Source organism: Hippoglossus hippoglossus, chromosome 2 (assembly GCF_009819705.1).
Source record: "Hippoglossus hippoglossus isolate fHipHip1 chromosome 2, fHipHip1.pri, whole genome shotgun sequence".
Classification (NCBI taxonomy): Eukaryota; Metazoa; Chordata; class Actinopteri; order Pleuronectiformes; family Pleuronectidae; genus Hippoglossus; species Hippoglossus hippoglossus.
Genome location: NC_047152.1, coordinates 6210529 through 6233906, shown reverse-complemented (window position 1 = coordinate 6233906; position 23378 = coordinate 6210529). Strand labels below are relative to the sequence as shown.

At 41.7% G+C, this 23378-nt stretch overlaps 5 protein-coding genes across 8 annotated transcripts in view; 1 reads left to right on the top strand and 4 right to left on the bottom strand.

Moving 5' to 3' along the window:
- The first annotated feature begins 284 nt into the window (after positions 1-284).
- unc50 (unc-50 homolog (C. elegans)) lies at positions 285-3639 on the top strand. The gene is made up of 6 exons (XM_034603713.1): positions 285-431; positions 1552-1823; positions 1995-2115; positions 2229-2368; positions 2610-2717; positions 3091-3639. The coding sequence occupies exons 2-6, from the start codon at positions 1556-1558 to the stop codon at positions 3225-3227; spliced, it is 774 nt and encodes a 257-aa protein (XP_034459604.1). The 5' UTR covers positions 285-431; positions 1552-1555; the 3' UTR covers positions 3228-3639.
- Positions 3640-4050: 411 nt separating this feature from the next.
- LOC117772526 (inosine-uridine preferring nucleoside hydrolase-like) lies at positions 4051-12456 on the bottom strand. The gene is given in 10 exon segments (XM_034603725.1): positions 4051-4260; positions 4351-4467; positions 4609-4729; positions 4913-5036; positions 5119-5230; positions 5402-5479; positions 5482-5583; positions 5672-5852; positions 6404-6424; positions 12449-12456. Coding segments are annotated over 8 exon segments (987 nt in total). The 5' UTR covers position 5852; positions 6404-6424; positions 12449-12456; the 3' UTR covers positions 4051-4107.
- LOC117772496 (inosine-uridine preferring nucleoside hydrolase-like) lies at positions 7496-11046 on the bottom strand. Of its 2 annotated transcripts, none has more exons than XM_034603682.1 (8): positions 10926-11046; positions 10066-10243; positions 9786-9965; positions 9504-9615; positions 9283-9419; positions 9098-9175; positions 8199-8315; positions 7496-8108 (listed from the first exon to the last, which is right to left on the bottom strand). In XM_034603682.1, exons 2-8 carry the CDS (start codon positions 10240-10242, stop codon positions 7956-7958), a joined length of 954 nt encoding a protein of 317 aa, XP_034459573.1. In that variant the 5' UTR covers position 10243; positions 10926-11046; the 3' UTR covers positions 7496-7955. The 2 variants fall into 2 exon arrangements, with proteins under 2 accessions (XP_034459573.1, XP_034459580.1); XM_034603689.1 differs by having other exon boundaries at positions 7501-8108; positions 9094-9175.
- On the bottom strand, positions 12003-14801 carry LOC117772514 (inosine-uridine preferring nucleoside hydrolase-like). The gene is made up of 8 exons (XM_034603699.1): positions 14290-14801; positions 13650-13827; positions 13397-13576; positions 13127-13238; positions 12833-12969; positions 12648-12725; positions 12449-12565; positions 12003-12334 (listed from the first exon to the last, which is right to left on the bottom strand). The coding sequence occupies exons 2-8, from the start codon at positions 13824-13826 to the stop codon at positions 12182-12184; spliced, it is 954 nt and encodes a 317-aa protein (XP_034459590.1). The 5' UTR covers position 13827; positions 14290-14801; the 3' UTR covers positions 12003-12181.
- An 87-nt stretch (positions 14802-14888) lies between these two features.
- LOC117772460 (protein-tyrosine kinase 2-beta-like) overlaps positions 14889-23378 on the bottom strand; it is a 14924-nt gene continuing 6434 nt past the window's right edge. For 2 of the 3 annotated variants that reach the window (XM_034603641.1, XM_034603626.1), the window contains 22 exons: positions 23233-23304; positions 22910-23011; positions 22544-22661; positions 22302-22344; positions 21959-21984; positions 21731-21778; positions 21025-21119; positions 20807-20888; positions 20019-20119; positions 19689-19804; positions 18750-18850; positions 18517-18606; positions 18220-18424; positions 17812-17911; positions 17423-17470; positions 17078-17203; positions 16733-16765; positions 16399-16423; positions 16111-16151; positions 15875-16009; positions 15663-15743; positions 14889-15361 (listed from right to left, as the gene is read on the bottom strand). In XM_034603641.1, coding sequence (XP_034459532.1) covers positions 15119-15361; positions 15663-15743; positions 15875-16009; positions 16111-16151; positions 16399-16423; positions 16733-16765; positions 17078-17203; positions 17423-17470; positions 17812-17911; positions 18220-18424; positions 18517-18606; positions 18750-18850; positions 19689-19804; positions 20019-20119; positions 20807-20888; positions 21025-21119; positions 21731-21778; positions 21959-21984; positions 22302-22344; positions 22544-22661; positions 22910-23011; positions 23233-23304 — 2031 coding nt within the window. In that variant the 3' untranslated portion in view covers positions 14889-15118. The remainder of the gene's footprint in view (positions 15362-15662; positions 15744-15874; positions 16010-16110; positions 16152-16398; positions 16424-16732; positions 16766-17077; positions 17204-17422; positions 17471-17811; positions 17912-18219; positions 18425-18516; positions 18607-18749; positions 18851-19688; positions 19805-20018; positions 20120-20806; positions 20889-21024; positions 21120-21730; positions 21779-21958; positions 21985-22301; positions 22345-22543; positions 22662-22909; positions 23012-23232; positions 23305-23378) is intronic. The other variant, XM_034603632.1, reaches the window with a different exon arrangement.

Here is a 23378-nt window from a genome sequence, read left to right as displayed (position 1 = left end):
TCTATTCTTGTCCATGTGTTTGTAAGCAATTCAACTTTGAATAAAGTTTTAAAAAATCAGATTAAACACGATCTTGATTTATTCAGATTAAAAAAAGATCTTGATTTTCACAATAAAACCTTCACTTTTGTTGACATGACACTCCATCGTCTGTTCTTGACTTTATTTTTCTTACTGCACTGACACACAAGCTATGTGGATCCATTGAGTCGATTGCAGGAAGTTGTTAACACAACAAAAAAACAAAAACACAAAAAATTACAATTACTGGACAACTTGGCTTTTCACCTTCGACTACATTTCCCACAATGCCCCGGGCGCTCAGCGGAAGTCGCTACGTGTTCCCTCTCCTAGATCCCAGTTCAGGAAGCGTCAACAAACAGAAACTAGAGTTGGTGCTTTCTCCTGTGAAGGAGTGCAGCAAACATCCGGTAAATATCCTCAGACGGGGAGCGATTTAGTTATTTATCTGTCTCCGATGCCTTTTATATGAAATCTGTCTGAAATGAGACTAAATAGGCCTTTGTATCTTATGAAACTAGCTAGCAGCATGCTAACTGTGTCAGCTAGCGTCAAATAACTTTAAAAAATAACCTATATCGGTGTTTATCGGGAAAAACCCTCCTCAATTTGTGTTATGTCTGCTCAGTGTGCCATTGGTTTGTATATGAACCAACAGTTAGCTTAGCTTGGTCAGTGTGTAGCTTAGCTTTGCAGTAACACGGTGTGTTGATGTGCTGTCACCATTTCTAATGACTAGTCAGTGATAGAACACACAAGGTTTCATATGTTACACATGTAAATATGTGTGTTATAAACGTAAGAGCCACAGAACTGTGTGTGTTGTTGTAGACATGGTGTAACTAAGGGTCAGCACCGGTCAGGAGTTAGCATGACAGGAAAGGTCCAGTTAAACTGTTTATTATGTCTCCTCTCATACTGAGTGGTTTCTTAGTTTTACAAAATAATGAAGTTGAATTATAATAGCTGTTCATGATCCAATGATTATAAAGCCCAAAATGCACTGTTTTTGTCAGCTTAAAAAGTCTGTGTGGCAAAAGAATCTGGCACAAATAAGTTTGAAAATTGCAGCAATGGTGGGAAACCATTGGTTTGCTCTCCTGGTTGATTGAATGAATACAGTAGTATTTTTGCAACTGTAAAGTTAGGATTCATCATCATCTAGAGATAATTGCAAAAAAAAAGATTTCAAAATAAAACATTACAAAGACAATCAGATACCTTCCGATACTTTCCAATCTAAAGAAAAGTCAAGAAAAGCAACTCAAGGTCCAAGTGCATGATCTGACATAGTCTAAAAGTTGTATTCTTCTCAGCTACATTTTGAAATAACACAGATTCTTAATTAAAAGTTTGCCAGGTTAAAAATGTTGAAGCATGCAGTGTGTACATTCTGCTGTTTACCACACAGCTCCAGACAGTCCCTTTTAGACTGATAGTTTTTTTTGCTGAAGCTCATCTGGAATATTGGAGTATTTCATCCTGTCTTTCATCTCCCTCACCTTCTTGCACTTGAAATCAAATCTTCAGCACCATGTTGCCGACCACCACGCCGCACAGCAACGGCGCCCCCGGCTCCAGAGACGCAGCGCGCCACACGGCGGGCGCCAAACGCTACAAGTACCTGAGGCGGCTGCTGCATTTTGGACAGATGGACTTTGATTTTGCCATGTGGCAGATGCTGTACTTGTTCACGTCGCCACAGAGGGTCTACCGCAACTTCCACTACAGGAAACAGACCAAGGACCAGTGGGCCAGGGACGACCCTGCGTTCCTGGTGCTGCTCAGCATCTGGCTGTGTGGTGAGTCTGACTGTGTCGATAAAAAAACACCTCATAGTAATATCTGTTCATTCATTTTCACACCAATTTGTCTTCCCTGTTTGGTAGTTTTTATTTATATAATGCATCTGGGCTAATCCTGATGTTGTCTGTGTACAATGAGAACTAAACGCTCTCTGTGTTCGTCTGTAGTGTCAACATTAGGCTTTGGTCTGGTGCTGGACATGGGTGTCCTGGAAACTCTGAAACTGCTGCTGTGGGTGGTTTTTGTCGACTGTATAGGAGTTGGTCTGCTCATATCGACGCTCATGTGGTGAGTCCCAAGTTTGTCTGGTTTACTGTATGAAAATCATCTTCACATTGTCTCTCTAGCTTTTTGAAAATTGAGCTCTAAGGTGGATTTTGTTCTTCTTTTGTCTTTTCCAGGTTTATCAGCAACAAGTACCTTCTAAAGCAACCCAGCAGAAATTTAGATGTTGAGTGGGGCTACGCGTTTGATGTTCACCTCAATGCGTTCTACCCACTGTTACTCATCCTGCACTTTCTGCAGCTCTTCTTCATCAACCGTGAGTAGATCCTCTCTCTGTGAGTTTTAGCTGCATGTGTGAAAGGACATCATTCCGTTTAAGCTGTTAAATTATCTTTAAATGTGCATTTAACATGTTTTATTAATCATTCCTATACAATATCCAAGAGGAGAATAAAGTTTTGATGCAAGACAAAAACTAAATCAACACCAGACTTACACAGATGTAGTTTATCAGATGTTGTGTCGGTATTTGCAGTTTGTCGTTTTGTGTGTTTCAGATATTGTGGTGATAAACTCAGACTGGTTCCTGGGATACTTTGTCGGAAACACTTTGTGGCTCATCGCCATCGGTTATTATCTCTACATCACCTTCTTAGGGTACAATGGTAAGCCCCATTCACCTTAACTGAGAGTTACATTTTTTTTATTATAAACCACTTGTTATTGAAACAGGATTAAAGTCGGTTAAACTGATAAAATGCTGGTCAAAGTTACTATATATCAACTATAATGTATTACTTATTTCAGTACTCTCTTGGGTTTAAGTTTTTTGAGTGAAATAAATATTTCTGACTGAAAGTATTGGCTTCACTTCATGTTGTCAAACTTTATATTCACCTTGGTGGCACTGCTCAAAATTCAGCCTTTTGATTGGTTGTAGTGATGGTCATATAATATATTAGTTTATGTTTCAGTCCGACTTTGTCCGAAGAATATATTCTTCTGTCTTTAACCCGTCATCGTGTGTCGTCCTCGCAGCTCTTCCCTTCCTGCAGAACACGGTGGTGCTGCTCTACCCCTTCGCTCTGCTCGGCCTCTTCTACGTCCTCTCCGTCTCTCTGGGCTGGAACTTCACTCAGAGCCTCTGCTCATTCTACAAATTCAGAGTCCAGTAAAACCAGTTTGCCCCTCAAACTGGACACGAGACGCCTTCAGGCCGACAAGCCAACAAAATCAGTTTTGGGGACATCAAATTTATTTCCAGCGGCTGTCGGCAAACATCCGGTGGAGAGGGACTATGGAAACTGGGACCTCTAGGTTGAGGGACGGTGACTCACACTTGATTTTCTGTTTGGCTCTCATGATGAACTGCAGCTGAGGAGTGGTGTGTTTGGACTAGTTGCAGAAACAACGGGACAGAAGAGACGGAGCTTTTAACGTTGTTCTTTTTTGTATGATTTGTAAATAGTTCTCTGGCAGGTTGTAATATATACACAGAGCGTTGTTTCTGAAGAGGAGAAATTTGCTTTGTTTCTTTGAGTTTTGGTTAAAAAAAACAAAACAGAACAAAATTAAATCCTGATTATTGAAGAGAGGAGAGGAAAGTGGAGGAATGTGGGATGCTAACTTTTTTTTTCCTTTTCTTTTTCTCTTGAAGTGTACATTCCAGAGCACTTTCAATAAAAGGTTTTATTAATTTAAGTGGATGTGGCTTTAATTCCTGGAGGAATAAACTCACCTTTAGGGAGAGTGTAATTGTAGTTACATGCTAAAGCCACACAGTGGCACTGTTGTCCCTGCAATGGGTGACTGGACATGATCACAACCATGTGCTGGAATAACACTAATATTTATGTTTTATAATATATAATACAAGTTTTGAATATCAGCCATTAGTGGAAATATCTCATTAGATTTTATTATTACTCTTTTGTTTCTGTTTTCCATATACAAGAAGCATCAGTAGTATTTTAAGCTTTCCAACGGAAACATGAGAAATGTTGGTGTATTTTTTTTAATTCACCAGATTCCTGCCTTCCGCTCGTCACAGCATCTCTACTTCAGCGAGTTCATGAACATCTGCCTGAACTTCTCCAGGTCGACGTTCTGCATGATGACGGCCTTGTGCTTCTTGTTCAGCAGCTCCATGTAGTCCAGCACCATCATGCCTCGGGTGTATTTCCCCCCCAGCTCCACTGTCACAGCAACCTGGGCGAGGAAGAGGAGGGAAGGAAGAAAAATGGTTTTAGCTGGATGGAGATTTTAAAAGAAGAAGAAGAAGAAGTGGGGGCCGCTCACCTCTTCACTCTCTGTTATAAATGTGTCGTCGATGGCTGCAGCCATGGCGTAGGTGTCGCAGGAGTTGAACCCTTTTCCTTCTGTGATCTCCTTCTGATAGTCGGCCGACTGAGCTTTCTGCAGACCATATCATGAACTGAATTTTTAATGGTGAGTGAAGGGGTCTTGGTCAAAGTTATCAATGGAACCAGGCAATGGATGGAATAAAAGCAATTCCTGATTGGACGTATCATGCGTTTCACAGCTCCCTGTTCTTACCTTCATTGAGAGGCTGGTGATCTTCTTCATAAACGCAGCCTTCTCTGTGTTTTGGGACAGCCAGTGCTCACAGAAAGACTGACAGAGCAATTGTTTTAGGTGGTTAGTTTGGAATTTTCAGCTGCTAACAACTCAATATGGACTTTACATGCAAATTTACAGTATGTTTTAAATGTCACAGCGAACATTTTTAAAGGTTTAATGCATTGGACGGGAAATGGATCCATTTCTCTACCACCAACCCACCAGTGTTCTGAAAAACCAAAAGAACCAGCAATGTTCACATTATTCTTTGCAGCCTCACCCACGGCAGCTGAACTCCCAGGTGGCGATGTAGGTGGGGCAGGTGTAGCGATCCAGCACGATGTGGGCGGCCTCGGGGTCGGCCACAAAGTTGAACTCTCCGCACACTGTGGTGTTACCTCTGGCTGCACACACGGACACACATATGTAACAGAAGGGACAAACGCATGTATTTGTGTGTTTAATGTTTTCAAAAGACTAACGTACAGTCTGTGTTTCCTCCCATGATGTAAAGAGCCTTGAGTTTCTTGGGGAGGGAGGGGTCCAGTTGTACTGCGACGGCCAAGTTAGTGAGGGGGGCCGTGGCCACCAGGGTCACCTGTTCACAGAGCAATGACACAGAAATACACACTTTTTCTTTTTCTTTAAAAGCGTCCTCAGAACAGGAAGAAGTATTTCAGGCTAGTGCTTCCCGAAAGAGAACCCCCCAAAAAGGTCAGAGGTCAAAGTCAATAAACTACACTCTCGTCTTTGTCTGTGTGTGTCTCACCTCTCCGGGGTTTTGATTAACGATCTTGACCATGGCAAGCACGCCTCTTTTCCTCTGCAGCAGCTCCAGGCTGGGGGGGGGTCCGGGTCCGGGGCGTCGCCCATGCCGTCCTTTCCGTGGTAGTCTCCAGCGTGGCGCCGGTTGGCCAGCATGGGCCCTGAGCATCCTCGGTACACTGGGATCTGAATGTGATAGTTGTGTGTCACACTGAATGTGTCGCTCTCTTACTTAGATCCAACATTTACTATAATAATGATAATAATAACTTACATCCAGTCTGTTGCAGGCTTTCAGGACGCGCAGTGTGTTCGTACGGACGTTCTCCAGCGGCGTGTTGCCATAGCAGCAGGTGATCCCCAAAATCTCCACATCGGGGGCCGCCAGGGCCACCATGATGGCCTGAGCATCATCCACCCCCGTGTCCGCATCGATGAACAGCTTTTTTTTCATGCTACGCTCAAACACAAGTAAGTAAGTCCCATTGTAAATCCTCAAATCCAATTTTCATTGAGGAAATTTAAAATATAAAAAATTCTGAACAGAGTTTGGTCGATAATGATACATCAGCAGCTCTTCTGCTTCAGGAAGCTGGGGATTATGGGTAATGTCTACAGTTAAGTTTGGTGTCAGTTCTACGCAGACAACACATTTATAGGCTTTGTTTTTTCTCTCCATGAAAACCATTAAATCTCTTAGAACCACCACGTGTGGCTGCATGGGGCGCTGTTGCTTAGCAAAAGTTAAACAGTGTTGCTTTAAAACACTTGAAAAATTGTGAGTTTGAAGTAAATATAAAGAAACATATTAAGTAAAAAAAATCTAATCTACACAACATGAATATCAAGAACAGGTTGAGCAAATTCTATTTTTATATTTAATTTTACAGCATGTTTAAGTGAAATCTAAATTCATATATGTTAAAATGAAAGATATTCACGCTTGAAAATGAAAATAATTAAAAACTAATGGTTATTCTACTAAGAAAATAATAAAGAGTCTCACCTTGGGAGTGAGCGACGTCTCCTGCTGTGTGATGATGAGCTGCAGCTGCTGTGAGCTAGTAACTGTGCTGCAGCCTTTTAATAGCACGGAGGAGTTTCTTATGACAGAGGACAAACACCCTGGCCAGGGTACGTTTCCACAGAGAGGCTGTAGAAATGAACTAAAAGTTGGTTGAAGGACTGACTTGGAAAGAACACTGATGAATAAACAGTGGCATAGTTTGATAAGATTTTAGAGCTGAAATCCTCGTTGTTGGAATTCCTTGCAGTTTCAAATTTAAAAAAAACTTTTATTATATATCATTATTTTTTTTATAAAAGCTTAATAATAATGAAATCCAGCTATGGGGTTAGCTATGCAATTAAAAATAATTAAAATATATAAGGCGTCATCAGGAAAGAGGTAAAACTGAAAACTTTCTCTCTGTTGACCTGAGAAGTAAAACTTGTGTTGTTAGCTTCTGTATAGAAGCATGGGAACAAAGTGTCTCGAAAAAACATCTGTAAAGCATCTGGCTTAAATAAAAACCTCATAAAATATTTGGCACTCGACATTGCTGCATTTTTTGGGCAATGGTGAGGATTCAAACCAGCTTCTTCCAGCCAACACAAGCTTGTCAATGCAAACCAATCCTCTACACCACCAAGTCCCCTTTGCATTGAGAAATCTTCACATTGAGCTTTTTACCTTGGGTGTTGAACATAAAAACTCCTCTAAGATTTGAACCTGTGTCCTCAGGGTTCCCAAGCTGTCCTCTTTCCACCTGACACTTAAACATCTTTATTCTATGAATTGGAGTGTTTGTATTGGGTGTAGGATTGTAAATGTGATGAATTCCAACAAGATTTGAACTCCGGTCTGCAGAAGTACCAGTCTTCCATCAACAGCCTGAGCTATTTGAGCAGATATGGTTGACTACTACTCCCACTCATTAAGTTCTCAAATCTCTTTGATTTGTGAGTTAAACTTCATAAATCAGAGTCTTATCAGATTTGAACTTGTGTCCTCACTGTTTCCAAACACTGTTCCATCCATCTGAACTATTTGTTCAGTTGGCTCCATCCAGTTTCTTTAAGCTTTTGAGTGTTTTCATTGGATATTGCGGCTTTAAAATTCACATAGTCACACAAGATTTAAACTCACATCCCGATTGAAAAAAAAGTTAAGTATTTATTTCATGCAAGGGTTTCTACGACATTTTTGATTGGACGGTTTAAAATGGAAAGTGACATGTAGAACCAAACCTGCAGCCTGTGCAGGAGGACTCAAGCACAGGGTCACAGGTTCTACCAGGTGAGCTATAGGGCCACAAGTAAACGTTTGTCCATCCTGCACAAATCTGGAAATGTGTGTGAAGGTGCCCTGATTTCCCCCCATCCAGCCACAAGAGGTCAGCCTCTGATCGGTAATAAGGTCTTTTAAGGAAAAATTTAATAAATCCAGTATATTTTGTGTTTAATGGTAAGACACTGAAAAAAAAGTTGATATTTTTATGAGAAGAGCCATTTTTTATTTATTTGGATCATTCAGATTCACTTGTTACAGCATCTTCCTACTTGAGAGCATTCATGAGCAGATTCTTGAACTTCTCCAGGTCGACTGTCTTCATGATGGTGACCTTGTGTTTCTTCTTCAGCATCTCCATGTAGTCCACCACCATCATGCCCCGGGTGTGGGTCCCCTCCAGCTCAACCGTCACTGCCACCTGCACGAGGAACATGAGAAGACCGTTGTTGGGAAATGATTTGAGCTGAGATGATTTGTCCAAATACAAAGGCAGCGGCCCCTCGCTCACCTCTTCACTCTCTGTTATGATTGTGTTGTCGATGGCTGCAGCCATGGCGTAGGTGTCGCAGGAGTTGAAGCCTTTTCCGGCTGTGCTCTCCTTTTGATAGTCGGCCGACCGAGCTTTCTGCAGAGGCAACACATCAGGATGACCTTCAGACATGCTGTGACTTAAGGAGGAGGACCAAGGCCTGAGCGGAAGGGCCACTAGAGGGCCACTAGTATTGGCTCCTGATCCAGTTTTCTGGATGCAGGGTTAAATCTTGGCATTTTGATGGAAAATATTAAGTTGGGGATTCATAGAAACAATAACAAATTCTAGGGGAAGTATGCTTGAACTCCCAATCGTGAAGTTCTCAAATCTCTTTGATTTGTGAGTTAATCATAAATCAGAGTCTTATAAGATTTGAACTTGTGTCCTGAGCTATTTGTTCAGTTGGCTCCATCCAGTTTCTTTAAGCTTTTGAATGTTTTCATTGGATATTGTGGCTTTAAAATTCACATAGTCACACAAGATTTAAACTCACATCCTGATTGAAATAAAAGTTAATATTTAGTTTCTATGGCATTTTTCCTTTTTTGATTGGACGGTGTAAAATGTAAAGGGACATGTAGAACCAAACCTGCAGCCAGTGCAGGAGGACTCAGGATCAGGTTCTACCAGGTGAGCTATAGGGCCACAAGTGAATGTTTATCCATCCTGCACAAATCTAAATATGCGTGTGCATGATGTGTCAAACTTTGTTACTTGGTTGAGTTCCCTTCCGCCTGGAGCCTTCAAGGGCCCAGCTGAGTGCGTGATAACCCCTCTGAGAACACTGCATAGTTTCTACTTGTGCATACACGTGCAAAGGTTTTATAACCTTTCAGTCGAGGGCATCTAATCATCTCTCTCCTCATATCACTTACCGTCATCGAAAGGTTGGAAATCTTTTTCATGAAGGCGGCCTTCTCTGTGTCTTGGGCCAACCATGTGTCACAGAAAGACTAGGGGGGGGAGGGGGGGACACACATATTCAAACAATGATTCTGTTATGTTAACACAAGCAGTGAAGGGTTAAAGCCCCTCCTTTGGTTGTTCTTAGCAGCCTCACCCACGGCAGACTGCTCCTGCAGCTGAACTCCCAGGTGGCGATGTAGGTGGGGCAGGTGTAGCGGTCCAACACGATGTAGGCAGCCTCGGTATCGGCCACAAAGTTGAACTCTCCGCACACAGAGGTGTTGCCCCTGGCTGCACACACACACAGCCATGCAATTTTTTTTAGAATACAGCAGATTAAATGTATATTTAAAAATCTAGTGACAAGTAACATACATTCAGTGTTTCCTCCCATGATGTAGAGGGCCTTCAGCTTCTCATGGAAGTTGGGTGCCAGTTGTACTGCTACAGCCAGGTTAGTGAGGGGGCCCGTGGCCACCAGGGTCACCTGTACAGAAGCAGCCAAGTTAGACATGTTGCATCCTGTATCATGTTTTAATTGCTTTGTTGCAGAAACTGGTGACAAGAAAAGATTTTGGAGCTGATACGAAAACCACTTGAGTATTTGATTAAATCAGGATTTCCATAATAAAAGAAAATCCAGAATATGTGTCTCACCTCTCCAGGGTTCTCTTTCACCATCTTGATCATGGCCTTCACAGCGTTCCGACCGTTCAGCAGATCCAGGCCCGGAGCATCCGGATCTGGGGAGTCGCCCAGCCCGTCCTTCCCGTGGTAATCTCCAGCGTTTCTTTTACGGGCCAGCAGGGGCTCTCCACAGCCGCGATACACCGGGATCTACGGGGTACGAGAAGTCATGCTTCATACAGGATCATGCATCAGTGAAATTCCGCCAACCAACCACAATGGCTCCCACACAGTCGTCTTTCAAACTTACATCCAGCCTGTTGCAGACTTTCAGGACGCGCAGCGTGTTCTTGAGCACGTTCTGCAGGGGCGTGTTGCCATGGCAGCAGGTGATGCCCAGGATCTCCACGCCAGGGGCCGCGAGGGCCATCATGATGGCCTGAGCATCATCCACCCCTGTGTCCACATCGATGATCAACTTCGACATACTATGACAAACATGTGGAGAGAAGTAGTTTCTGTTACACTTCCTACACTTTCTTCCAATAACCAGATAATTAATAATCAGATCTGCAGATAATTGATTGTGGATTTTTGCTGAAAGGTTCAGTTGATCATTGGAATGGATTCTAGACCACAGGGAGTGACATGATAAACACCAGCCTCAGGCACTTTGAACCAATCCAAAACATTTTTACGACTTAATTACAGTGGCTGACGGAGCTCGCGGCAAAACATGCAAGACAGATTAGGACAAGTTGTGCATTTATATACATACATTGATTAAAGTTATGTGTTACAAACGATATATATGATGTATCTTTGCATTTTCAGGTTATAAATAAAAAACAATATTTGTCTGTGCAAGAAACGTTAAAACATTAAGTGTGACAGGGCTGAGGAGGGTAAAGTCAGGAGACGTTGGGGCCCCGGGGTAAAAAGGGAACTACCAAACTGACCCCTCAAAAGAAAAAACACACCCTGGCATAGGGTCTTGTTTGGGGGGTTTCCAACGATGGTGTAGTTGCCTGAAACATCTTTACTGACAGAAATGGAAGGCAATACCCTCAAGCTGCATAGTTTTAAATTTCTCTCATTCTAATTCCCGCAATGTGAATCGTTCCCGTTTTTGGTCTGAATTTAGAGTAAAATTAAGTTTTCTTGACTCACCTGCTGAGTGGATCCAAACAAGGTTTCTACTGCTTGAGGAAGGGCGGCAGCTGAACACTGCTCCAACCTGAAGAGCTGCCTTATAAAGGCCACAGACACACAGAGAGGTGTTGGCCTATGCAAATGCAGCAGCAAAATGTACAAGCGGCAACAGGATTTACGAGCAGCCAAAATGGTTCGGTTTGATTTAAATTTGATGGTAGTTGGAATCTAACTTCGCTTTGCTGCTGATGCAGAGAGTTCAATTCATTTTTCTGCAGAAATGTTTTAATCAATGTCTAACTTGTACAGCCAGGATACAATACATCGGAATAAATGTGATTTCCTTGATGGATTGAAGAAGATGGAGAAGATTTTGCAGATTTGATGCATGTTCATCTTGATTCATAAACAGATCAGAGACAGAGTAAAGTGACAGAAATGCAATGTGATTTATTTTGACCTTTTGACCCAACTGAGGACATTGTTGTGAAAGTCATATCTCACTGACAGACCTCAGGTGGAGTAGCTGTGGAGATTTCAATACAACGTGATGCTACAGATTATTTCGCAATACTCACTCCGCCACGACATGCAAACCTTAAAATAAGACATTTTGTTCCGTGGTATGGAAACGCTCCTTTTGGCAATTAGAATATCAGACGATCTAAAGCAGCAACGATTGGCTGCGTCAGATCCTGTTCAAACCTGCTTCATGACCCTGATGGATTTAATTAGAGAGTTTTTTCCTCACCAGAGGTCTTGGAAACTCACCCGGTGTGAATCTATAGTGAATGAACAGGAAATGCCTGCAGGCTTGAAAGGTGTCTAAACTGGATTACAGATGGAAAAATGAGACGCTCATGCTGCTTCCTTTGTCTTCCTTCTCTGGAGTTTTATCCAATCTACAAAGGACGCTGATCATATTTAAAAAGAGTTGAATTGCACGATTTAGACTCCCAAATTAATCCCAATTATTTAATAGTTACATTTATTTTACAACTTGACTGCTTCTTGGCATCACTGGAAACCTTATAAGTCAATGCTTGAAGAAATGAGAGGATTGTTAAATTTGAAAAAAACAACACAATCATTTTAATTGTATTTATTCCACAGCATTTTGGTAAGACTTGTAAAGATCTTGCAGCATGAATGCATTTAATACTGAAGTTTAGGTTCAACCATTGACTTTATACAAAGATGGTCGACGTGTCTCCACTTCCTCCCACCGTCCAGTAACCACTGAAGCACATTACTGTCACCCGGAGAAATCCATGCTACTTCAACGCATTCATCAACATTTGCTTGAACTTCTCCAAGTCGACGGTCTTCATGATGAACGCCTTGTGTTTCTTCTTCAGCAGGTCCATGTAGTCCAGCACCATCATGCCTCGGGTGTAGGTCCCCTGCAGCTCCACCGTCACTGCCACCTGCACGAGGAAAGAGAAGCAATGTCGAATACAGCAACGTCTGCTTCATACTTAAACCACTTTTGGAATTTGTTTGATAAAAAAATTGGCTAAAATAAAAGTATAAAATGTCACCTGTTCGCTTTCTGTCAGCAGGGTGTCATCGATGGCTGCAGCCACTGCGTAGGTGTCACAGGAGTTAAACTCAGTTCCTGACACCAGCTCCTTTTGATATCGCTCCGTCTGGACCATCTGCGATTTAACACAAAGATTTAACAACAGATATACAGTGTGTAACATTTATTCTGAATTCTTGTTTGGGACACTCTCGTACCTTCCTGGTTAAGGAGGAAATCCTCTCCATGAAACGAGCCTTGTCTGTGTCTTGGGCCAGCCAAGTGTCAACGAAGGACTGAGGGAGAAAGATATATTTTCTTATTAGTGTCACATGCTCAGAGCGTCTCTGGTCGTCATGGGTGCTCCATAGAGACTCGTGTTAACTGGTGTTTAATGACAGACCCACGGCAGACTGCTCCTGCAGCTGAACTCCCAGGTGGCGATGTAGGTGGGGCAGGTGTAGCGGTCCAACACGACGTAGGCAGCTTCAGAGTCGGCCACAAAGTTAAACTCTCCACACACTGTGGTGTTACCCCTGGCTGCACACACACAAATCAAAATGACAAACATTGAGTTGAACATTTAGAGAAAGATGCAATCACACATGACAACCTGCACACACACACAGACATGCAAAAAAATGTAGAATACAGCAGATTAAATGTATATTTAAAAATCAAGTGACAAATAACATACACTCAGTGTTTCCTCCCATGATGTAGAGGGCCTTCAGCTTCTCGGGGAGGGAGGGGTCCAGCTTCACCGCCATGGCCAGGTTAGTGAGGGGCGCCGTGGCAACAAGACTCACCTGTAAAAATCCATGAAAGTATAGACAACAGATCAGAAGATACATTTCCTTTTCATTTCAAACAGGAGAGAGAAAACATGTCCATGAAATGACACTTCAGGAAACAAATCTTCATGGTCCTCTGGAGTCTTTCAGTTGAATGCCAAACGCTGACCCACCTCTCCTGGGTTGTCATTGACCATCTTGATTATGGCCTCCGCAGCTTTTTCCTTCTGCACCGCTTCCAGACCTGGAGCGTCTGGATCCGGGGCATCGCCCAGTCCGTCCTTCCCGTGGAAATCTCCAGCGTGGCGTTTATGAGCCACAAGGGGCTCAGCACAGCCTCGGTACACTGGCACCTGTGACATGGAACGAGTTTTACTTCACATTCAAGAAGTCACCACTACATTTAGATGCTTTATTAACACTTACATCCAGCCTGTTGCAGACTTTCAGGACGCGCAGCGTGTTCTTGAGCACGTTCTCCAGGGGTGTGTTGCCGTGGCAGCACGTGATGCCCAGGATCTCCACACCAGGTGCTGCGAGGGCCATCATGATGGCCTGAGCATCATCCACCCCTGTGTCCACATCCATGATCAACTTCTTCATCCTACATTGAGCAATAAGAAAAACATCACATGTGAGGAGAGGTTACTCACACTTTCTACACTTCCTTCCACTTCAGTTAATATCAGTGCACATTGTGCAACAGTTCATCGGAGCAGTTTTCCTGACAGGCTGAGGAGCTATAGTCAAAGCATGTGACATGTAACAAAGACATTTTCTACAACCAGGTCCAAAACCTGTTCTACTGGTTTATAGGGGCTGAGAGAGTTTAAGGTCACCACCTTCAAAAAAAACACAAGTGTGGTTAAAACAGCCTGTTTACGACACAGGAGCATATAGGGAATACAAGTGCAAAACCTTCCGGAGCTTAACATCTATAAGAGTTGAAGTTAAATATTTTATTGAATTAAATTTGTAAATGACAGAAATAGAAGGTAATAACCTGAGGTTGTTTTTAAGTGCTAAATTTCCATGAACTATAACTAGTCAAATGTAAAATCCTTACCTGGTGATAGTGTATGATCCTGTTTCTTACATCTGCACTTTCTGCTGAGGGGCTGCTGACTGCTCTGACCAGAGGAGCTGCCTTTATCAGCCCAGAAACACATATGGGCGTCGACACTTGAAAATGCAGCAGGGACACTCACATTGACATTCGACACTTAAGTGCCTGAAAGTTGAGAATGTGGTTTCCTTTGACGTCAGGGGGATAATATTTATTATATAAAAGCGATTTCAGTAGAATAATGAATCCTTCGTCTTCTCACAGTTCCTCAGACTTAAGGAGAGGAACAAAAGATAAAAAAAACATCTTGTATGTCACATTCTTATAGCTCGATGCAAGTTACAGCAAGTCTGTTTGTGTCCTGTCTACCCTACAATCAAAGGGACTTTATGTGACAACAGATTTTCCAGAGTGACTGACAATAAAAGTAGTGCTGAGAAAGACTGTTGAACCTAGAATCCTGAGTTGTTATGGCATCAGATAAGACAAACTTATATTTTTTAGAATCTGAGTACTTTTCTCATCTGTTTCTTGTCACAGACCACGTGTGGAAAAGATGTTGACCAGTTGTCCTATGATAAAAAGAGGGAGGCGCAGTATGTCACTTTTTGTCTTTAATCGTAAAAAAGAATAAACAGTACAAATGTTTTTGCTTTTTACATTGTCATAGTTTCATTTCTTCCCCCTTTTCTAACCGTGAGTTCTTTTGTTTAATAGAAAATAAAAAATATATTATACTACTACAGGGAGTGTTGCACCTTCCCATATGAACTGAGCTCTTGTTAACTCCATGTCCTTTTTAAAACCAGTCCATGTGAACGTCCGCTGCTCATTCCCCTGAATCTCCTGAGTCTTGTGATTCTGCTCTGGGCTTGGCCAAGTTGGCCCGGACCCGAGCCTGGTCCACGGCATCCAGCAGGTTCTTGCAGTCGAGTGCGAGAGTGTGAGCGGCTGCCAGCATCTGCCGCTGGCACTCCTCCTTCAGCGTCGTCACAGAGTTCTGCTGGGCGAGTCGCATCTTATTGATCAGCTCGCCTAAGTCCTTGTTCAGCAGCTTCTTTGTGCCCTCGATCTTAAACAGGGAGGAGAGGAAATAAACTTCAATGCTGCATCCTTTTTTTTATTAAACTCTTATTTAAAGATATATAATACTTAGATTGTTTAATGTGTTTAGGTATAAGTCTAGTAAGTTAAAAGACAATTAAAAATCCTGGATTTTAACAATAGCAGGATGGTTTTCACTCAGATTTGATCTCTCCAAGCATCTAAAACTTGTGTTTTCTGCCACAATAAGAGTCATCACTACTTTACACACTTCCGCCATGCATGTTTGTGACTGTGGCTGCTGCAAAGAGAGAGGAAGTGAGGCGTACCTCTGTGGTGACAGAGCAGTGCAGAGAGGGCAGGATCTCATCAACACTCTGGATCAGGCTACGCAGGGTGACACCAACCGCCTGAAGGGGGAAGGGGGGCGAGGGAGGGCGGGAGGTGGAAGAGGGACACAATAGAAAAAGGATGAAATCAAGTGGATGATTAGAAATGTAAAATCCTGTGAAGGTGCTTCCCAGGTTGTTGATGGACTGACCTTGACAGCGTTGGGGTACTCGGAGGCGGACAGTGTGCTGACAGCATTCTTCAGCTGAACCACCTGTTTCACCATCACCATGACGCCGGTGTACACCTGGTCCCCCGATCGGTCCAGCTCAGCTGTGGGGCGAGGCTACGGCACAAAGAAACACCCAGCTTCACTTTCACATATCCAGTCATGTTTACACTTACTTAATCTAATTATATTTACAGTAGAGGCTTGGTTTACTTTACCTGTGCGACTGGAGGAGGCATTGGGGGCTTCTCTGGAGGACCTGACAGACAGAAAGTGTCACACATTTTAAACATGCCACTCTATAGACTTAATGTGGACATAATTGTATTGAACATTTGATCATGGTGTATTTTTATGCATAACTTTTGCTCTTTTCTGTATTTTTCTCTTTTACCAGTTAAATATCCAATATCAACGTGTGCTTTGTGGCTTAAACATTGTTAGCACAACACGTTATAAAAATTAAAGCTTGATTGAATTAATGTATTCTTTTAAACAGGACTCACCATTTTCCAGGCTTTTTTCAGGGGGCTGTAAAGAGACAGAAGTAAAAATAATTGGTCTGACACCGAAGCTTTTATATTTTCTAAACATTTTGCAGAGTGTTTTAAATGTTGAATACTAGATGATTAATGTTGAATTTAAAGCTTAAAAGAACCGGAAAAGAAAAGCAAACTAGTCTGGGGATTGACCCAACTACATGTAAAAGCCCAAGGATGTACACAATGTGTATTTCTATGTGTGTTGCTGCCCTCTTATGGTCAAAAAGAGACTAGTATATTCAGCCTACTAAAATTTAAACAAGAGGAAATTCAAAGAGGAGTAGAGACAAGTATGTACCTTTATTTGTGAATCCAGTCGCACAACAGGATCCTACACAAAAACACAACACGGTCAGCGGTTGTTTGCAAAATGGGAGTGACGTGGTAAAGTCAGTCAGACATGTGGTAACACTGTAGTAACATTAGAGTGACGTTTTTCATTAATTCAGACGTGTCATGTGCCCAAGATCTTCCTGAAGAGACACGCAACTCTGTCTCTTCTATAATTTCTTCACGCTCTTACGGCCACAAACTACTGCGTGTGTACTTGTACCTGTATATTTGGAAAGTGAGGACATTTTGGCTAGTCCTCACTTTTACAGAGGCTTGTTTGAGGGTTAAGACACTGTGCGTGCGTGCTCACCAGTTGTCGTTCCTCTTTCTCCAGCCACTGTTTATCCTGTAGCATCTCGAATCTTTGTCTTTGTAAAGTGTCTTCCACGTGCGCTCGCTCTTTCTCCCACACTGGCCTGCTATCCCTGTCTGCTGCCTACACACACACACACACACTTAATCATTATATTGATATCAAGTATTTTCACCATATAATTTGTGCAGACTTGACTCAGGGGAACAATATGTCCCAACAGGGGACTGAAAGATCTCAGTTACACCTACATTTGGTCAGTGCATGTACATGCGAGTGCACATTAGAGTATATTTATGTGTAAGAGCACTTCTGAGTGGTGTGTGTGTGTGTGTTTGACACCTGTATGTGCATGTCCCGAGGAAGTGTGTTGCCTTGTATTCTGGTTGGCTGGTGAGAGAAAAACACAGGACATGTCACTTAATAAAGGGCTGTCAGGCAAATAAAAAAAACACATACAAAAATTGCATATTTAAAAAATCATACTCTGTAAATGAAACATGACAAAGCAGCATCACACAAACATAAATAGCAGAAATAACTGAACTGTGAATTCTATTTCCTGCACACTGATCATTTCATTGACATGTTAGATTATGGGTTTGCTTGCATCTCGGTGTTGTCTGTCTAGTGGGTAAATGAAATAAGCTGGCGTTAGAAATGAATTTAGCTCCTGAGCTTCTGACTTAAAAAAGGTGATTGACTACAGAGAAGTAGAGTGTGTGTCGTACCTTGGGTGGAGGGTCTGTGAAGTTGGAGTCTAACAATGATGGGTTGGAGCGAGACCTGTTTGGCTTGAGATGCTGCTCCGACTCCATCCTGTGGATATCACTGTCAAATACATAAACACAGACAGGTAGTTAAACATCTGAACTTTTGAAATGTCATCCAACCCTCAGCTGGATCTTACTTTTTTTTTTTTTTTTACAAATCTCAGGAAGTAACAATGACCTGAATATTTAGCAACACTGGAAACACTTTATGACAATAACTTTATTACATAAAAAAATCCTGTTTTTCACCATTTAAACCACAATTTCACAATCAAAACATCTTAAAAACTTTTAAACTTTAAAAAAAATGAAAGAAACCCCTGAGTGGGAAGTAAAATAATATAAAAATAGTGTGTGTGTGTGCACCTGAGGGAGCAGACGAGCTGGCTGAAGCCGGGCCGGCCGTGCGGCTCGTAGGCCCAGCAGCGAGCGAGCAGGGAGTAGACGGTGGGTGGACAGAACTGCGGTTTGGGGAGTCGCACTCCAGACTCCAGCTGGTGGATCACCTGCCCGTTCTCCAGCCAAGAGAACGGCTGCTGGGCCATTGAGAAGATCTCCCACACACACACACCTGGTTGAACACAGACATACACACAAAGGCTGAATTGTCTTGTGTCACACAGAAAAGTGTTTTTTATCTTCCTGCATTTGGTGTTTTCTCACCAAACATCCACACGTCGCTGGCTGCGGTGAAGCGTCTGAAGTTGATGGATTCTGGTGCCATCCATTTGATTGGTAATCGACTGACTGAGGCTGCAAGCAGAGGAGAAATGTGAAAAGACACATGGACACAGATTAGATTTTTACTCACATTTATCTATACTTTAATAAAGACTGAAATAATGTGCATGCTGAAGATAAATTAAACCCAAATGAGTGTACAGATGTGTGTGTACCTTTATAATACTCTTGTTCATCAATGTAGCGTGACAGCCCAAAGTCTCCCAGCTTGACACAGTCGGCCGACTTCACCAAGACATTTCTCACAGCTATATCTCTGCAGACAGAACAGAAACCAGACATTAGTTTACACCAAAAACAAACACATCACATGTAAAATTAGGTCAAATATCAAAGGTGCTTTGTGTAAATGTTCCCTCAATATCTCGCTGTCTGTCTGATGGAAGGTGACAAGCCAGGCTAGCTGGTTAGCATGCTAACTTCATTCAAAGCAAAGAATAGAATAAGAGCTAGCATGATAACTTCAGCAGAAGCAGTTAGCATATTGACATCAGTCGAAGAATAGAGGTAAGCATGCAAACTTTAGTAGAAGCAAAGAATAGAATAGAAGTTAGCATGTTGATTTCATAGGAAACCAAGAATGATAAAACTTAACCATGCTAAGTAAAAGCAAAAGATAGACTAGACGTTAGCATGATAGTGTCAGTAGAAGTGAAGGGTAGAATAGAAATGATCATGCTAACTTCAGTAAACGCAAAGGTGTTAACTTCAGTAAAGAATCAAAGTTAGCATGCTAACTTCAGTAGCAGCAGTAGAAGTGTTGCTTACTGGAGAGACGGCTCTTAGCTAGCAAAGGAATGAAGTTTGAAAAGGCTTACTGGTAAGTACACTGTTGTTAATGCTAATTTTAGCTCTGTAGCAAAAAGTAAAATTACGTTTATGTATCTCAGTTGATATTTTACATTTAATAATAATAAAATGTCAATCAGAAGAGAAACAAAGCTCATTTGTATTAGTAGAATCCCTGCAAAGCAACATCTCATGTGAAATGCATTCGTCCTGATTTGAAATGCACTGTTGCTAAAGACAGAAGGAAGGATGCCTCCATTTATGTTTTTAATTTTCCTGAATACAAAAAGTATGGGTTGTGTTACCTGTGCACCATGTTGAGGCCGTCCAGGTAAGCCAAGGCTTTGCAGATTTGTAGACTGTACAGGATCAACGTTGGTCCGGTCAGCATGTACTGCTGCGCCATGAGGTAGTGACCCAACTGTTAGACAAACAAAAACATCCACTTCTTATAAGATTTCATCCAAGTTGTGTTCAGACTCGTCTTAACATCAGGAGACTAAAACATGCAAATGTATTAATCACCCACAGCAGTAAAATGTAACTGTGAGATGTGAAAATAAAAGTATTACAAAGATAATAGATAACTTCATGATTAACAAACAGCAAATCATCACATTGGAGCAAAACCACACCTCTCCATGTTCATAGAGCTCCATGACGATCCAGACAGGATCGACCTCAATGACCCCGATGAGACGCACGATGTGGGGGTGATCCAGGTGTTTCATCAAGCCTGCAACAGCCAGAGCAATACACCTCTGATCAATAACATATATCATTTCTATGATCTATTTATGCCAGAGAACGAAAGTGACACTGTTTCAAGTTTTATTTTCAGCTTTCAGCGAAAGACAGAGTCCACCTGATGGGAAAACTATAAAAGCCATTATTGTCTCTTAACCACTCAACTTCACAGACCGCCCAAGCTTTCAGTTCTACTTTACTTTGAAACCACCATCAGATGCACACTGTGGCCTCCAGACTCTTATCCAGGACTTAGATGTTTAGTCTTGATTTTATAGACTTGTCAAAGTGACACATGCTGACTTTTCGTGCTCACTTTATCGAGAATGCGGTATCTGGTTTTCGTTCTACACCTATTGTCAGTCAGCTCTGGGACAACTTGTCTGATGTTGAGGTGACCACAGCCTGAGCTTCTTCACTAAGCAACAACCACACAACAGGAAGACTATACAGCAACTTTCTGACTGATGAAACATGCAAAATCCTGAAATGTTTTTCTTTTATTCTTCTTTTATTACTTCACACTATTTGTGTAACAAGTAACTCGTGAAGGGGAAAGTTTTACATTTCCTGTTACAAAGTTCTGGCAGGCTGTACCATGCGGTCACCTGACTTAGACGTTGAGCAGTAAACGTGTTTACAGAGGAAATGATCCCTGTACCAGCCTCATACTCACCAGCTTCACTGAGGAACTTCTCTTTTACATCCGCTGAACATTCTTTACATGTTTTGATAGCTACGCGGATCTTCTCCCCCGTCTGCACACACACACAGACACATGCATCACTTTCACAATAGCGTACTTTTTGTTTTTCCCCAAGTGTAACTCAGCATTTTTTTGCATTTCTTTTATACTTTACAAGATATCTGTGCTGACACAATAGGTGAACTCACAGGGCTTTTATATTCTCCGTCATGAACCTCTCCAAAGAATCCCTCACCCAAGATCTGACCCACAACAACGTCATCTCTGGATATCCTGTGTTTGTCTGGACACACACACACACACACACACACACATTGAGAAACAGAGAAATAGGTGTATGAATACATTGTTGAGTTGTGTTTATACTATACAGGCAACTGTAACTTTGTAGAACTGAAATTGTAAATGGATGTAATCATTTTGATATTTTTGTGCTGCATTCAGGTACGTCAAGCAAACAAAGGCATCGCTGCACTTCAACCCCCAGCACAGTTCTGCAGTTAATTTAGGAAGTAAACTTTGAGTTTATAGAAGTGGAAATTCAATATACCAAGTCGGTTTAGATCCACCTACGTACACCCCTGCCACTGCACAGGTGTTCTGGCTGAAACTGAAACTTGCTGAGAGGCACGTCAGAGCTAAAACCTAACCTTTCTGAAATGTTGGTTCCGTTATGTGGTGTAACTGAGAGTGTAGTTTTTATAGTTTTAACCTCCCATCACTAATCAAAAATGCCATATGTAATGATTTTCTTCTGAAGGAGGAAAAGAGCACCTTGATTTAGTTACATAAAAGATGGAAATGTTTGAGAATAACACACAATGACTGGTTTATTGACTTAACTGACAGGTTATAGAATATCGATTGCAATGTAATGCTCACAGACATGCTCACCACCAGACAATGCGCTGCTTTCTGGAATCTCAGCATAAATATCAGAGTCTGCAGTTAAAGAGAAATGCAGAAATTATAAGTATTTGTTTTGCATTTAGAAGGCAAAATCGAGTTTTTGCCTTGCACAATATAAAATGATATAAGCAGAATGGGTACAAAGCTAAAATTTTATATTAAATATAAACCTGAGACATCAATTAATTTATAGATTATAGATTGGACTCAAACCTCTATCAGGAGCACTGGGATCACGGCTGGAAGAGAGAGAGACATTCCTTCTTTAAAAGCAAGAAGTCAATGACCTTTCATCTTTGAACAGCAATGGTTAAACCCTTGTTTTCTTTTTTAACAAAAAAAATTTTTTTTTAGTTTTTTAATCAGTTGAGAGAAAATGAAAAGATAAGGAGAAAAGGGAAAGAGGAAAGTGTGAAAAAAGCAACACCTAGATTTTTTTCAGTTTCCAGCAACTTAACACCACAATAGAAAAAACTAAACAGTGTGAAAACATCTAAGTGTCATCTTTAGTGACGTTTGAGAGTCTTCACTTACACGTATGAAACATCACACTTACTGTTTAGGGATGTCAGGAAGTTTCAGTCTCTGTGCGTCTCTGCCTGTGAAAAACAACATTTACTTTACATTAAACAAAGGGCTCAGTTAAAATCAGTCTTTTAAAGAAGTACATTGAGGTGTGAAAGGATGTGAATAAACCCAAAATTCTGTGGTGGAAAGTCCCAAGTACAAAAGACAATCAAAAGACAGGTTGTTAAATAATAGAAATCAGGATTAGTACTTTTATTATTGTCATCGTACCTTGGCTGGGTCTGACAATGAGGGAGCCCTCAGCGCCGCTGTCCAGGCAACAGTAGCCGTCAATCAGGTTGGCCATGTTCTCGGCTACAGCCAGGGAGGGGGTGTTCACAGACAGTGGCTGGAGGGTTTAATGCACAAGATATTGAAAAGCTTTACACAACTGACCCATATTTTTGAATGTGTGAAAAGTGAAGTGGTCTGAAACAGGGGGACACAGCCTGGCCTTGTCCAAATATCAAAAAACACATCACTGCACCCATCCAAGAAATAGTTCCTAGTTACAAACTAAGAATCGAACAAAATATATGAAAACACAAAACGATTTAGCTGTTTGCTGTAGTATTACACGACACGAGGGCTATATACCTGCTGGGCTCCCTCTATGTGCACAGTGAGCAGGGCTCGACCGTCGCTCCCTGCAGAGCAGGAGATGCTGCGCACCTGAGAGAATGCAGCCAGACAGACGGGCTGCATTGAGAAAAAGATTCAAAACTTAGAAATGAAGAAGGAATAAATAGAGAAAGGAATGCAGGGATGCTGATTTGCAATAATGGATCTTCATGTACAGCATCTCTTGTCTGTCAAGTTGTATAAAATGTTATTTCTTTCCACTTGACATGACGAACAAAAAAAAAAAAACTTCAGCAAGAATTTGACAAAAGCAGAAAAGAGGAAGAGTTCTAGCTCACGGTTGAGTTCTCATTCTGCTGACTGATGCCTTCAGGGCCAATGACCAGGTCTATTGTTATACTCCAGCCATGCTACAGACACAGAAAACACACAAATACACAAGTGTGATGTATGAATATTTGCTTTTGCTTGTACATCAAAGAAT